This window comes from Thalia democratica, unplaced genomic scaffold (genome assembly GCF_965202585.1).
Source record: "Thalia democratica unplaced genomic scaffold, ktThaDemo2.hap1.1 HAP1_SCAFFOLD_682, whole genome shotgun sequence".
NCBI lineage: Eukaryota > Metazoa > Chordata > Thaliacea > Salpida > Salpidae > Thalia > Thalia democratica.
The window spans coordinates 37,094-51,631 of NW_028139675.1; the positions used below are offsets into that span (position 1 = coordinate 37,094).

Below are 14,538 nucleotides of genomic sequence, written 5' to 3' on the forward strand. Positions count from 1 at the left end.
AACTAATAATAATTTTTTCATTTTGACTTAAAAAGTGTCAAAATTTGTATGATATTTAACATATCTTTCATTACTAAATTATAATAACTGTAAAAAGGTCTTTAAAAAGTTAAGTAAATTGTATTTAAAACTAAATACTTTAAGAGTAAATTTTAAACCAAAAAAAAATGAGAATGGTTCAAAAAAGTGTTTAAAAAAGTATTTTTATTTGCGTTATGTTTTACAATTAAACTTTATTTTCGTCTGCTATGATACAACATACAGCCATGCTAACAAGTATTATGACGTAACAAGGCAAACAAAAGCAAAATCTTTTCCATTGTTGTTATGCTAGGTTGAGCTGACAGTCAAGAACTGAACTTTTAGCGTGCTTTTAAAAGCCTCTATTTACTTGCTATGAAAAAAGATACATCTGTTTCCGTTGATTACTTTTCAAGAATATGTATTTTGCTAATAAACGATGGTACTGACGCACTTAGATGGTTCTTAGAAGAACATCTACCCCTTAATGATGACAGAACAAGCTTGACTTTTAAACAAGTTTGTAATACAATGTACAATTTTTTATGTTATGTTTGTGTATGTATAGTCTGTGATTTGCAAAAGTCTAAACTGAATTTTTCTAAGTAATATTTTCAAAAAGGTGTTTTCGTTTAATACAGTCTGTATTTTCAAAAGGTTGAAACTTTTTTTTTCTTGTTAGCAAATGAGCTACTTCTGATGATGTTTCTAGAGTTTTTATTATAAGTACAAAACAACCATGTTTTTTTTATTTTTATAATTTACAATATTCATAACAGGTAGTCAAGCTGAAAACAAACTACTTAAAGTTTTTGAAAAATGAACAACAACTAAATGATGAACAATACGACCTAATAACGTATGGAGAAATTGATAACTTGGATATGAAAACATTATACACTTTAATAAAGTATTTTTTTCGATTAAATACATTAAAAATTTCAATAACATCTTAATTACAAATACTAATTGAGTCGATTAAAAATTGAAGTTAACTCACAATATCTCAACACTGATAGTTTTTTTTTTGTGCACAAATTTTAAAATTGCTTTTGCTGTTAGTACATATTGTAGCTAAAATATTTTAAGTAAACAAAACATATGAAAATTTAGGTTTATCACTCAAGTACAACCGGCTGATTGGAAATGGTGGAGCCGTCATCCTCAAGAAAATCAAAAATCTTCTCTCTTTGACATCATCCGACTTGTAAACATAAAAAATCCTTAAAATGTTCGTTGAATTTTTTAAAACTTAGCTGAATAAAATTTAAAACTTACTGCAATTAATAAGAAATAACTAAAATAAAGACTAAATTCATTTAGTTTTAAAATTAAGTTTTATGCTAATCATTACAGTTATCTTTTCAATGTGACACAAGTATAATATTATCTAGTAGCTAGTTTGTAGATATTGCTTTCTAAGCTATAAAAATAGTAAATAAAATCATGTTAAAACTTACGCTATTAATACTTTACACTTTTGTTACTAAATTCTAAAACTCTGTAGGTTTTGTAAATGGAAAGACAATGACTCAAGAAACTTTTGACAACTACTGGAGAAAAACATGTCAAGTGTTAGATAGACTCAACTGTTACAAAAATTCGATGAGATCCTGGAATTATGACGTTCTGTCTCTGCACCATAACAGCATGGAAAGCAGTAGAATTTTAAAAGTGATGAAACATCACACGAGCTCTTTAGAAGAACGAAACAAAATTTACATTAGAGAAAAAGATTCTTTGTTCGCTAAAAAGGTTATTAGTTTAAAACTATACTTTTAATTAAGCAATGTATGTAACCGAAAACATATTGTATCTGTTTTCAAGTAAGTTTATTGTCTTAAAAAGTGTTATAAATAAATTTCATAAATTTTTATAATTGTACGACAATCTTTAAACTCGTAGGAGTTACCTACCGAGATAGAACTTAAGGATCTGTATTGTAATTTTGGGCAGATGAAATCGATTGTTCAATCATTTTGTAACTCACCAAAAAACAGTCAAATCAATCAAAGTTACTCAGAAATAAATTTAGAATCTTTTACAAAAAATGAACATAAAGAAAAATTACAGATAGAACTCAAATGTATTAATAAATACAATCAAGGTAAATTTGTAAATGTAAGTTATACGTAATTAGCCACTAAAACTACAAAATATTTCTCACGATCAATATTTTTGATATTTAGACCAACAAAGTTCCTTAGTTTGGACAGAAAATTTTAGTAAAGAAGTTACAGTAACAGTTTATTGAAAAAAGCACAAGAAGAAAAAGAACTAGATGAGAATATTAAAAAGCTGTTAAGTCAGCCCATGGATAAAAGTAGTTCTATAACTAGTTGTTAAAGTATTTTTTTGTTTTAAGAGAAATACAAACATATTTATTAATACAAACAAATGTTGAAAGTTTTTAAGACTCTAATTACTATATGTATACTACAAATCAGTTGTTAACAACAGATTTATACTTTTTAAACGACTTTGTGGTAGTTTTTATAAAATGATAAAGTCTACAGGAACCTTAAGTGAAAAAATTCAATCAACTTTAAAAAGAAGATACTTAAAAGATTACAAGACGATAAGTTTTAAACTTTTTAAACCTGTAATTGAGATTCCAATGCGTGAACTTCGTTTTAATCTAGTTAAAGTCGAAAATTCAAGTTCAACTGAAAATATAGAATATTTAAGCAGTAAAAGTTTAAAAGATCATCAACTTAAAAGTTTAGTGATGTGGAAAGACATTTTTATTGAAACTAACATAGTTATAAGGTTAGTTTAGCTCGATTACTTTTAAGGAATATTTTTGTGTTTAGTGATTAATGATTTTATTTTAACAGTGCACCAGCGTCATTTGGAAAACAACTTTTTTGCAGCACGTTTGCTACTTGTGGGCTTGCAATGAGATTGATAGTTTAAAGAAATTTAAGCATGTTTTTTATTTAAACTCTCAAAATATTGGCAACAAAAAGAACTTCAACAACATTTGTGATTACATTATTGACTCAGGTTTATAAAGCTTAAGTAGTTCTCTGTGACTTAATCTAAGAAAGTTGTTGGCTGTTTAATGAATTTTGTATATATTTGTATTCATTTATTTATTTCTTCGCATAAACATGAGCTTAAGTACTTTTTTTACGATTTTGAAAAATATAAAATATGTTTTTGGATAAAAAACTATTAAAAGTCTTTACAAGCCGGCATGTGGTTATTTTTATTTTTTTTTATGTTATAAACTTTTTTTTAATGTTTTTAACATTTTTACTGGAAGTTTTATTTTTAGAACAAATTTCTAGCTTAGATGACAAAACAAGACTTCTTACAAAAGAACTTGATAATACTCTAAGCCTAAACAATGGAAAAAATTGCTTGTTTTTATTCGACAATTTTAATTGTACTACGAATTTCAATGATGAAATAAAACATGTAATAAATAAACAAAAGTGGCCAGAATCAACTGTCATAGTTTCTATTAAAACAAATGTTTTTACTGAATCAAAGAGACTAGTTAAAGAATCGATTACAGAGTGCATCAAAAACAATTTTTACTTGTTCAAATCTAAATACTGGTCGAGTTTCATCTTATCTGGATTTAGTCCTGTTGATGCACTTTTGAGTGCGAAAAATTTTCAATCAAAGTGTACGAGCAGTTTAAACGATTTAAAGCTGTTGAGCCCAGATATTTTTAAAATGAACTACCAACAACCGAGCTTGACTTTTTTGTTGATTGCTTACATTGATGAACAACGTGAAAGTGGATCAAACCTGGACTTGAGCCTTTTTGAAGCTTTCAGTGCTGCTTGCAAAAGGTATTAAAGCTTTTAATAAACTAAAAGTTATAAAAAATCTTTAAAGTAGTAGTTTAGTAGATATCAAGATTAATCAGGAAAGCTAAAATTTACAACACTAAAATTAGAATATTTTGTTAGGATAAAAAAGTTTTGTACCGACCTAACTTCTATTTAACAGGTGTGAGCTGGCTGTAGCTGAATTAACTGATAAATTTAAGACAAGTTTACTCACAAATACTGTACAAAAAAGGTATGGTGAACTTTATGAAAAACATGAAAACATGCCAATTTTCTCAAAGCTATACTCTATTGGTTTTGCAAATTCAGAAAATAATTTCTTCAAAATTAATTTTGCTCTTTTTGAAGATTTTATATCGTCCCAGTAAGACAACTTATTTTTAAATCTGTAAAAATTAATATTGTTAGTTATGCAATAAAAAAAAACAGAATTTTTTCCACATTTGATGAGAAGATTAAAAAAGTTTTTCTAAAGAAACACTATACGACGTTAGAAGATGTGATACAGTCTAAATACTTTTTTATTTTCGCTAGTAAACACAATCACAAAGTTGTAATAGATTATACTGTTTGTATAATAAAAAAGACTGAAAATGGTAAGAGTTATGTTTAGAAAATAATCTAGATGACAATTTAAAAAAAAATTAATTTTAACAGAACATCTTAAACAAGTTGCCCAGCAATTGTGTTTGGAACTCGTTTATGAGAGCAAATGTGATCCGTTAATTATTTCTACTTTGCTTGAAAATTTTGAAGGAAGTAATTTTAAAACCGTATGTGACAGAAAAGATCAAAAAGTATTACAGTTTAAAGATTTCAATAATGTTTCTTATAGAACACAAAACGCCATGCTGTATATATCTAAAACATGGAAACCATTTTTAAGTTGCAAGGGTTTTCCTCGAATATTCACACTAAGACCATGGATTTCAAGTATAGAAATACATGGCCTTTGCGCAAGTAAGCTTGAGCTTATAGCAAAGTTAGTTTGCAACTTTAACTTTTTACTGGTTCTTGATCTCAAAGAAATTAAGAAAGCAAAGCAGTTTTATGTTGAAAGATTCGTCGAAACAATAAAACAAAACTCTAAAGAAGACATTCACTTGCGATCATTTACTATGATGCTTGAGAGTAATGAAACATTTAATATAAACAGTTATTCTTCTTTAGTGAAAGTTTGTACTGAGCATTTTATCTATCTAGATATGCTAGAAATTGACTTTTGTACTATAACATTGTTTCGATCAGTGTTTAATAGTAAACACGACAATTTAATTCCACTACGCAATTTAAACTTGAAAAAACTTCGGCTAAATCAAAATGATTTGAAAAATTTTGTATCGAATATTGAATGGTGCTGGTCGATAAGTGAATTAAGCTTGTGTTGTGTTAACATGAACGACTCTTTTGAAGGGGTGATGAAAAAAATTAACTCATTTCATTACATACAGGTTGTAAAATTAAAGAAAAAAAATATTAAACTCTGCAAGTACTTTTAATTTTATGTTTACTGACAAAATTAAACAAAGATAACTTTGTTAATCTAAAAATACACTTTAGGATTTTTTCAAATAGTTTATTTTATTTTAACTAGCTTTATTATTAAGTATAAGCATAGATGTTTACAAATCTTGTTTTATTTTTATAAATATGACCCAAATAAGAAACATTTCCGAAGTTTTAAAAAGTTTATATTTATTTAAAAGCATACAGGAAGATCATTATTAATGATACTAAACAAAATGTTTTATTACAATAAATTTAAAAATTAAAATGGGATGAAGGTAGTCTTCCTCTTTTTATTTTAAAGACCGGACAGGATTGAATTTTAGATAAATATAAATAAAAATGGTAAGAACCATTAAAAAAATCAGTCACAGTCTTATACAACCACTTTGAAGAGATCTTTCGTTTATTAAAAAACAAACATTTTCAATTCTGTAGAAAACAAAAAAATATACTAGCAACTAGAGAAAGTAAATTAAATATTTTTAGCAAAATTTAAAATAAAACTAAAAACTTTTGATGACATTTTCAATTTTTATTATTAAAACTATTCCTTAAAATTAACTTATTAATAAAACTGAACTAAACCATGAAATAAAAGACCAATTTGCTCTAATTATACATTATAATAAATTTCACAAAAACAATATACCAGAAAAGATAGAAAATGCCTACACAGTCCAGTTTTTAGAAAGCCCTATAAGAACTAATTTAGACTACACAGAACAATGGTGGATTAAAAAAACTAAGGCAAAAATTAATTTAAACAGTGTTTTTAAGGAATAGTTTTAATAATAAAAAATTGAAAATGTCATCAAAAAAAATTTTTTATCAAGTAAAATACTAGGGATTTTTTTTAATTGTTTGTTGTTTATAGAAATAGTTTTTCTTAGTTACAGTAAACAAAAATAATTTTCCAAAGTGTCTTTTTCTCAGTTTCTCAAATTGAAAAATTATATCAAACTTTACTGACTAATCTCAAATATAAGTGTTCCATTAATTTTAAAGTAAAAGTATGAAATTCAGTATTATAATAATATGGTAGTTTTTAGTTTTATTTTAAATTTTGCTAAAAATATTTAATTTACTTTCTCTAATTGCTAGTATATTTTTTTGTTTTCTACAGAATTGAAAATGTTTGTTTTTTAATAAACGAAAGATCTCTTCAAAGTGGTTGTATAAGACTGTGACTGATTTTTTAATGGTTCTTACCATTTTTATTTATATTTATCTAAAATTCAATCCTGTTCGGTCTTTAAAATCAAAAGAGGAAGACTATCTTCATCCCATTTTAATTTTTAAATTTATTGTAATAAAACATTTTGTTTAGTATCATTAATAATGATCTTCCTGTATGCTTTTAAATAAATATAAACTTTATAATTTATAAGACTGTGACTGATTTTTTTAATGGTTCTTACCATTTTTATTTATACAATAAATTTAATGTTTTAATAGCAAATAATTAAAAATAATTTGTGCTAAGCTTTTAATATTGTTTTGTAAATTAGGTTTAAGTCTTTGCAAAGTGAAGGAGCTTTTCAATATATTCAATATATATATATATATATCTAGCAGAAGATAAAACTGCTAGATCAGATAGCTTCAAATTACAAAAATTTAATTAGTAAAAGTAACAAAAAGTTTTACCTTAGAAAATATACCATTCTGGTTGATACATATTGTAGTAAATAAAATTTAAATTTTCTTTTAAGTAATAATTAATGAAAATGGTGTACTTAGATTATAAATTTTTCATTAAATAAATTTATATTTAAATAGAAAATTTTTTGTATTTTTTAAGCACTGGAACTCTTTGAGCGAAACTTAGTTCACCAAATAAACTTTTACAGAATTAAAATTTATATTTGTTCTCCTTAAATAAGGTATAGACCTATAGTTGTTTTCTTGACAATCTTACTTTTAGTAGTATACTTCTTAGCTAAGTATTATAGCTTTCTGAGCTAAATGCTAGATTTATATCTAATTGTGTTCTCTAAGATGTTCTGGTTTTACAGCAGTGTACAAATACTATAAAAAATATGTCCCTAATTATTGCAAACTGTTCATAAACAGAAACTATTTCCCTATTTTCTTGAAAATACCACAAAGATAAAAAGTTAAATATTTCTTGTTTATTTTGATGTCATAATATAAACAAACTGGGTTGTAACTGATTTTTCTAAGTTTTACGTATTCGTATTGATATGAATAAATAACAATAAATTATTGGAAAGTTGTTTAAGTAGAATCTATGAAGCGAAAAATACTAAAGACTATATTTATAACATATTTAAAATATAACTTACATTATATTAAGTAAAAAATATTAATATGGTTTAGATTTATTTCAACTACAGCTGATTAGCTTATATAGTTTTGTATATAAACAATTTCGAAGTAAAAACAAAATGAAGCAACTATTTGTATGTCGTTTTCAAAGTATTTCTTAAGCATCTAAAACTTTATTTTTTAGTCCCTAGTGCTTCAAAGAGCCTGCTTATCATCTGAAAAACTATTGCTAATGAGCAAATTGCTGTCAAGCAAATCAATCAGCTCAACGTTGCAAGAAATTGACTTGAGTTCAAACTTATTTTTCGACCTGGCACCTATCAAACATTTTATAAAAGCTTTAAGACAGTTGAAGAGTTTAAAAAAGCTAAACTTGAGCAACAACTATATCGGAGATGAGCTTGTTTGCTTTTTAATGCGAACTTTAAAAGATCTACCTCAGCTCGAAGATATAAATCTCGCCAACACAGGCATGGGAGAATGCTCACTATTTGCAGCAAAGCATCACTTGGCAGTAAGCAGACACATTACCAATCTAGATTTTTCTGGAGGAAAGTTCACTAACAAGTTATCGAGGTTCTTTAAAGGTATCGCTTTTTATGAATACGCTAAACTTCTTTTAAGAGTTAAATTTTGGGAAAATTTAATTAGAAATAAAATTGTATTGTAAATAGTTTTTATGAATATATATAATAACCGAAGTATTTTAACGCATTAAGTAATTTTTATACTTTATTTAACTGTTTTTGAAAGATTTATCATATTCACATGTATAGTTATTTGTCTTGACTAAAATTTGCTTAATTTACTGTAATGTACTATTCAGATTCACTTAAAATTTAGTTTTTAGGTTTGTTTTAATATATTTTAACTTATAAACTAGTTTATGTTTTTTTCAGGGTTTGCCCAAAACTTTAGCTCCATCAAGGTGGTAGACCTTTCAGGTATGGGTTTTAAGATAAATAAAGCTAGACCATTTAATAGTTTTTTTTTCACTTTTTTTAGAACTGCTAATAATAGAATAAAAGTGTTTACGAAAATCAGCAGAGCTGTTTATGCAAATTTAATTAGTCTGTTTAGGAAAATAACTTTTTTTCAACTCTTTATTGTTTTAACGTATTTGATAAAGAGTAAAGTTAAGCTGGTGGATTTTTAACTTTTAATTTAAGTGTATAGAAATTAATTAATTAAAAACACTAATTAGCCACATCTAAAAAAATATTCAAAGTTTTTCAAAAAATTAAAAATGGCTTGTATATACTAATAAGACCTACATACGTTATTTTTTCAAATATAGATTACTTTTTGAGTTGTGGTCCTTTAAATTTTTTTAAAGAATTTGAATTGTTTGAGTTTTAGTAGTCGTAAACCCGTAATTACCTAGCAATCACAGAAAGCGCTTGTATTAAAACAAATGTGTATATTTAATTTATTTTTCACGTAGTTTACTAAGTTTTTTAATCAAAAACTTCTAATTACAAAAAATTAGATAAATAATAACTAAGAATAACATTTATATTAAAATTAAGTAATAGAATTACGAACAGTCTTTAAATTGTTTGTAATAAAAATAGCAATTTTACACAACCGTTAACTTTGCTTTTGCTTAATTTTTCTTTTAAGACAGTGACTTTGTAAATCTAAACATGTTTATCGTCATGAACTGAAAACCTTTCAAGTATAAAAGTTTAAATGATTTTGTAATTATTTAATAGAATGAGTATTTTGTAGCTTATTTTAACTAAAAATAAACATCAAAAAACGTTTGCCAGTTTGTATATATGTTATGTTTTACCATGTTTTAAAATTTTTGTGTATTTTTTTTAAAGTACACTTCAAATGACAATGCTAAGGGTCTGCTGCAGAAGTACTTTCATTACATTACGTCTTAATCTTAAATCATAAAACTAAACACTTACCTCGAACCTACCTTACTAAAATAGATAAATTAAATAAAACTTAATTTTTTTTTAGCATAAAACACAAAACAAATATTAGTCAGTTAAACTTGTGAAGTAGTACTTTAGCAGGCAGTAATTTTATTTCATATTATAAACGTTATCAACTATTTTTTTAATTTATGTTATTCAAAATTTAAATTAAATAATTTTATACATACTCAAATAGTTTTAGATATGTTAAAAAGTCAATATAGTATAAAAAAAACATAAAAAAATACTTTAAATCAGTGCTTCTGAAATGGGGTTCCGCGGAACCCTAGGGTTTCGCGACGCCTCTCAGGGGTTCCGCGAAGCCTTTCGAAATTTAAAAAAGAACATTTATTTAATTAAAAATTTTATTTAAAATTAAAATTAGGGGTTCCGCGGAGAATTTGAACTTTGGAAAAGGGTTCCGCCACTAAAAAAAGGTTCAGAAGCACTGCTTAAAATAACAAATATAGTATATTCAAACATACAAACTTAATTTTATACCACTTGCAATATTTTAGGAAGTAAAGAAACAACTTATTTAAACATTTTAACAAAAGCTGACGTCAACTTAATCATAGAAGAAATAAGAAATCATAAATCTATCGAAAGCATAACTTTGTTAAATACAAAAGTAGAAGACGAATGCTCTCTACTAAAGCTACTTATGGCTTGTGAAAATCATCCAAGTTTAAAGTCTTACGGATTTGATACTTAAACTTATTGAAATAAATTTATTAGTTTTACTTGTTATTGTACATTTTTCTTACTTCCGTAAAACTTAAAACTCTAATTAGGAGTAAAAAGGTAGTTTTATAAGTTGTTTAGTAATAGCTTTTCTTAAATAAAGTGAGATACTTTGTGTAACAACAAATTTAAAAAACATTAAATCAGTGATTTTGATAATTTTAAAAACTAAAACTACATCATATATATTTCCACAAATTAAATATTATTTGGCAAAATGTTTAAACTTTTATTTATCGGTTGAATTGCTCAAAAAAACGTTTACAAGCATTAAGTTTAAATAACAAGTAGGTATAAGATGTATTAGTAGCAGTTTGATATGCAGAAAAAAATGCAACAGATGTATTTTAAAATATTTATTAGTGCAGAAAACTCTTTTAATTTTCGAAAAGTTTTAGTGTAATTTAGTTTAGTTCAATAAAAATTTAAAAACTATTGAGTTTATAATTTTTTTAACTAAAAAAATCAAGATCAATTGTTTTCCAATAGTCTTCAGTTGTAACTAAATAAGAAGCGTGTATTATTAAAGTTCATTAAACACGTTAACGCATTTATTTCTAAATTTAGTTTTGTAAAATGAATTTTAGACTACTTTTGTGGTCATATATTTCTTTAAACTTTGAGTTTACACCTTGAAAATGTTAATAATTTTTTTTTTTTTTTTTTTTTGTCTTCGCATTTAAAATAAATGTAACAAAATTAAATTTACACCTAGCTATATTTAAAGCTTTTTTAGTATTGAATTAATTTTTACTATTTTAGTACAGTTTAGATTTATTAAAGAATAAAGTTTGTTTACTTAAAAATTACAAAGTCAAGTAAATAAAATACACAAAGCTAATATGATACCTAAAACTCGAAAACCAAAAGGTTTTTATAGTATGAAACTTTTTTTTGTTTGTGAATTTAAAATAAGCTTGCTATGTATTAAATCTTGTTATGTATCAATGCTTAAAAATAAAATAAGAAAACAAACTTGTTAGGTTTACAAAAGTGTATAGAAATTGTATAATACATAAGTAACTATTAACTACTATTTTTATTCTATTGCTTTTATTGTTTATTAAACGATAAAAACGCGCTCAAAAGTTTAGTCTAAGGACCTGGTGTACAAAAAACCTTTCGGTTATTAAGTCATTCACCATGGATACAACTAAATATCTTGTCCAGAATTTGCTAGTCTTTTAAAGTCAGCTATTAGTACAAAGAAAAAGTTTTTGCTACAAATTTTATTTATTTAACTTTTAAAAAAGATTATCTTTGTATGGTTTTAATTTTATTTATAATTTAATTTTCTATAAAGTGGATACTAATAAATGGATTATTTTAGAAAATTTATTTGAATTGTTTTTAGTTTTATGTAAAATATTTTTGAAAAGAATTACATTAGAAGTTGTAAATATTGAATATTATTTACGTTACTTTTATTTGTTTATATATTTTTTAAACTATAAAACAAACTATGTTAAAAAAATAAATAATTGTAATTTATTGTAAAAGTAATTAATTATAACTTTTAAAAGCAAAAACTGTTTTTGAAAAAATAACTTAAAATACTTCAGTCACATCAAAGTTGAAGATTTAATAATTAAAAATTATTTAAACGTTTAGGTTGTACTGCAACTTAAAAAATAAATAAGTAAGCTTTAAAATTTATAACTAACTCCAAATAATCTTAGTTTAAACTCTTAAATTTTGTTATACCTGGTGAACAGTTTTACTTTCGGACTATATTATTGTATGACTTATCATAGTTTATTCAACATTAACTGAATTACTGCCTACATTATTGACTTTAACAAATAAGTGAAAATTTACTGACATGTTACTGCCAGGCAACATTCATTTAACTCTTCAAGCAACTTATATTAATCTGAAATAAATCGATGACTTTGATACAAACCCAAGATAAAACGTGTCGCTCGCGCAAATTTACCAGTAATGTGTTTACCAAAATTCCATGCTGACAATAAAACTTTTGTTTGTTCATAACTACATAAAGGCTTCAATGTCTTAGAATATAAAAATACTGTACTATTTTCAACAACCAATTTTTTTAACTTTTTTATTTATAAGTGTACATAGTTGCCTTGCAACAATTTAAAACAATACTAAAAACAATAGTTGAACATGAAAATATTAAAACTAAGGAACAAAAACCGCAAATATACAAATACCATTGTTTTATGATTACAACCTTAGTCTTTAAAGTTGTTAGAATTATTATTTTTAAGTTCATTTTCAATCTAAACCCTAAACCTACATCGTACACAAAAAAAAAGGTCATTAAAGTAAATAATAAAAAAATCTTTCAAAATAAAAAACTTTAGTCAGAAACGTTTTTACATATTTAAATTAACAAGACAAATTTTAATCCTTCAGGCGAATTTTCATCTGGGAAGTCTTGAACGAGTACTTGCTCAGCATACCGGTGGGCTTGTTCGTGTTCCAGAACATTCCGTCCGAATGAGACGGGTTCGCGTTGAAAACCTCGCCAAGGTTCCTCGAGTCGTAGTACTTCCCGTTGAGGTTCATCTGGGAGCAGGACTGGTACCACCAACCACCCCCGCCGCTATGGATGTACTTGTTGTTGAACCGGTAGGAGGCGCAATTGTACTGCCACTTGTCCTGGTCGTTGTCCTTCGTGGTGAACTTCATGCCGCTCAAGCGCTCGAAACTGTAGACTGCAAAAAATGTGTTAAAAATAATTAAATAGTTTATGAATAGTTTTTTTATTAAAATCATCAAATAATGATGTTTAATTCGTTTGCGATGTTAATAGTTAATATAATAATAGTTTATGGTTTGTTCTTCTAATAAATTTTACTCACCGCTGTAGGATTTAATGTTGCCATGGTAACCATGCACGTTCAACTCGTAGCCGTCCCCGTGACCAACTGAGAACTCACTGAAAAAAAAAAACGTTTTTCTCTCTAAATATTTATTTTTAAGTTAACTGCAAACTTACTCGTACTCTGCGAACCACTTGATGCCTTTCCAATCTTCCAGGTCGATTCTGAGCTTGTACTTGTTGTTCTTTGTTAGGTGATGAATTGCTTCTAAGCCTAATAGTAATTTTTTCAAAGCCTATTTAAATCTATTCTCATATATAACAACTATTAAACATTCAGTCCTAAGTTTTTATTTTTCAAAATTTTTACGAAAGTCTTTCTTACGTAAGGTGGAATTATATGATATATCAAAAGCAGTTTTATAAAGATTATCGTATAAATATACTTTTCTAATAAAATACGACTAAAACTTTACGCGTATCTTAGTTTACTGAATGTTAAACTTTTTTTATTCTCATTAATGTCGCAATTGGTTTTTCAAAAATGCATTGTTAATTGTTAGAATAGTACTTGGATACTCACTAATCTTTGTAATCATGAAAAAAAACTTTTAAACTGTCTGAGATATCTCTCGTAGATATTTTAAAAGATAGATTAGACTTAAAACAAATAACTTTTAAACGCTTTAAGCTATACACTAGACAGTTACGTCTGATCAAAGTTTAAACCAAGTAATCAAGTAGACAAAAATATAAGTGATTTTTTTATCTTAAAAGTAAAAATATTTATAAAAAAGTTGTATATTTCTGCAATACAATCAATCTCTGAAATTACATGTTTTGTATATGAAATCTATGAATTTGTAAACTTTTTTGACTACTTAACACCTATACACCTATATAATATTACCTAAATACGGTTTAGAAAATTCATGAAAAAGTTTTTAATACATAAATGTAACGGATACTTTGTCTTAAACCAATTTAACATAAGTCTTGATGTCTACTTTTCAAGAACTTGCTTTAAAACAAAAATTTTGTAATTTTTATTTTTGGTAAGGAGGTACTAACCTAACCAAAACTCGTGATTTAAACTTCCAAAGCCATTTTTATATTCTTCAAAATTGCAATCAAATTCAAGAGAACCGTTTAACCGTCGCTGTATCACCTTCAAACAAAACGTTTTGTAACTAACAGAGTCACTTAAGTATAAAAAAAAAATTATGTAAGTATCGAAAAGTACAAACTTCATAAGTATAAAATACTTCATAACAAAGGTTAAGTTTGTTTAATTTCAAAATAGTAAAACTAAAACGTCGATGATAATTGCATCGTTATTTTAAGTTTTAAAATTGTGTTATGCAAAAATTTTATGAAGCATTGTAATAAGTATACAAAATACGAAAAAATTAATAAAAATTACTTGGAGAAGCTTTGCAGAGCTTAA

General features: G+C 25.7%; 3 protein-coding genes across 3 annotated transcripts; 2 read left to right on the forward strand and 1 right to left on the reverse strand.

Annotated features, from left to right (window-relative positions):
* Positions 1-396: 396 nt before the first annotated feature.
* On the forward strand, positions 397-1,249 carry LOC145846848 (uncharacterized). Its single transcript, XM_082953432.1, has 3 exons — positions 397-540; positions 801-931; positions 1,135-1,249. The coding sequence occupies exons 1-3, from the start codon at positions 397-399 to the stop codon at positions 1,247-1,249; spliced, it is 390 nt and encodes a 129-aa protein (XP_082809558.1).
* A 299-nt stretch (positions 1,250-1,548) lies between these two features.
* On the forward strand, positions 1,549-8,560 carry LOC145846850 (uncharacterized). Its single transcript, XM_082953433.1, has 5 exons — positions 1,549-1,776; positions 2,859-3,027; positions 4,485-5,278; positions 7,810-8,250; positions 8,525-8,560. Exons 1-5 carry the CDS (start codon positions 1,549-1,551, stop codon positions 8,558-8,560), a joined length of 1,668 nt encoding a protein of 555 aa, XP_082809559.1.
* A 4,088-nt stretch (positions 8,561-12,648) lies between these two features.
* Positions 12,649-14,259, reverse strand: LOC145846851 (fibrinogen C domain-containing protein 1-A-like; the record flags this gene model as incomplete). Its single annotated transcript, XM_082953434.1, has 4 exons — positions 12,649-12,984; positions 13,132-13,208; positions 13,269-13,365; positions 14,163-14,259. Coding segments are annotated over 4 exons (585 nt in total), but the record flags the coding sequence as incomplete, so codon positions are not given.
* Positions 14,260-14,538: the final 279 nt, after the last annotated feature.

Coding starts and splice junctions, on each gene's coding strand:
- LOC145846850 (XM_082953433.1), top strand. CDS start 1,549: ATGACTCAAGAAACTTTTGACAACTACTGGAGAAAAACATGTCAAGTG. Junction 5,279..7,809: donor ACTCATTTCATTACATACAG/GTTGTAAAATTA, acceptor TTTATTTTTTAG/TCCCTAGTGCTTCAAAGAGC. Junction 8,251..8,524: donor ACGCTAAACTTCTTTTAAGA/GTTAAATTTTGG, acceptor TGTTTTTTTCAG/GGTTTGCCCAAAACTTTAGC.
- LOC145846848 (XM_082953432.1), top strand. CDS start 397: ATGAAAAAAGATACATCTGTTTCCGTTGATTACTTTTCAAGAATATGT. Junction 541..800: donor CAAGCTTGACTTTTAAACAA/GTTTGTAATACA, acceptor TATTCATAACAG/GTAGTCAAGCTGAAAACAAA. Junction 932..1,134: donor ACATTATACACTTTAATAAA/GTATTTTTTTCG, acceptor ATGAAAATTTAG/GTTTATCACTCAAGTACAAC.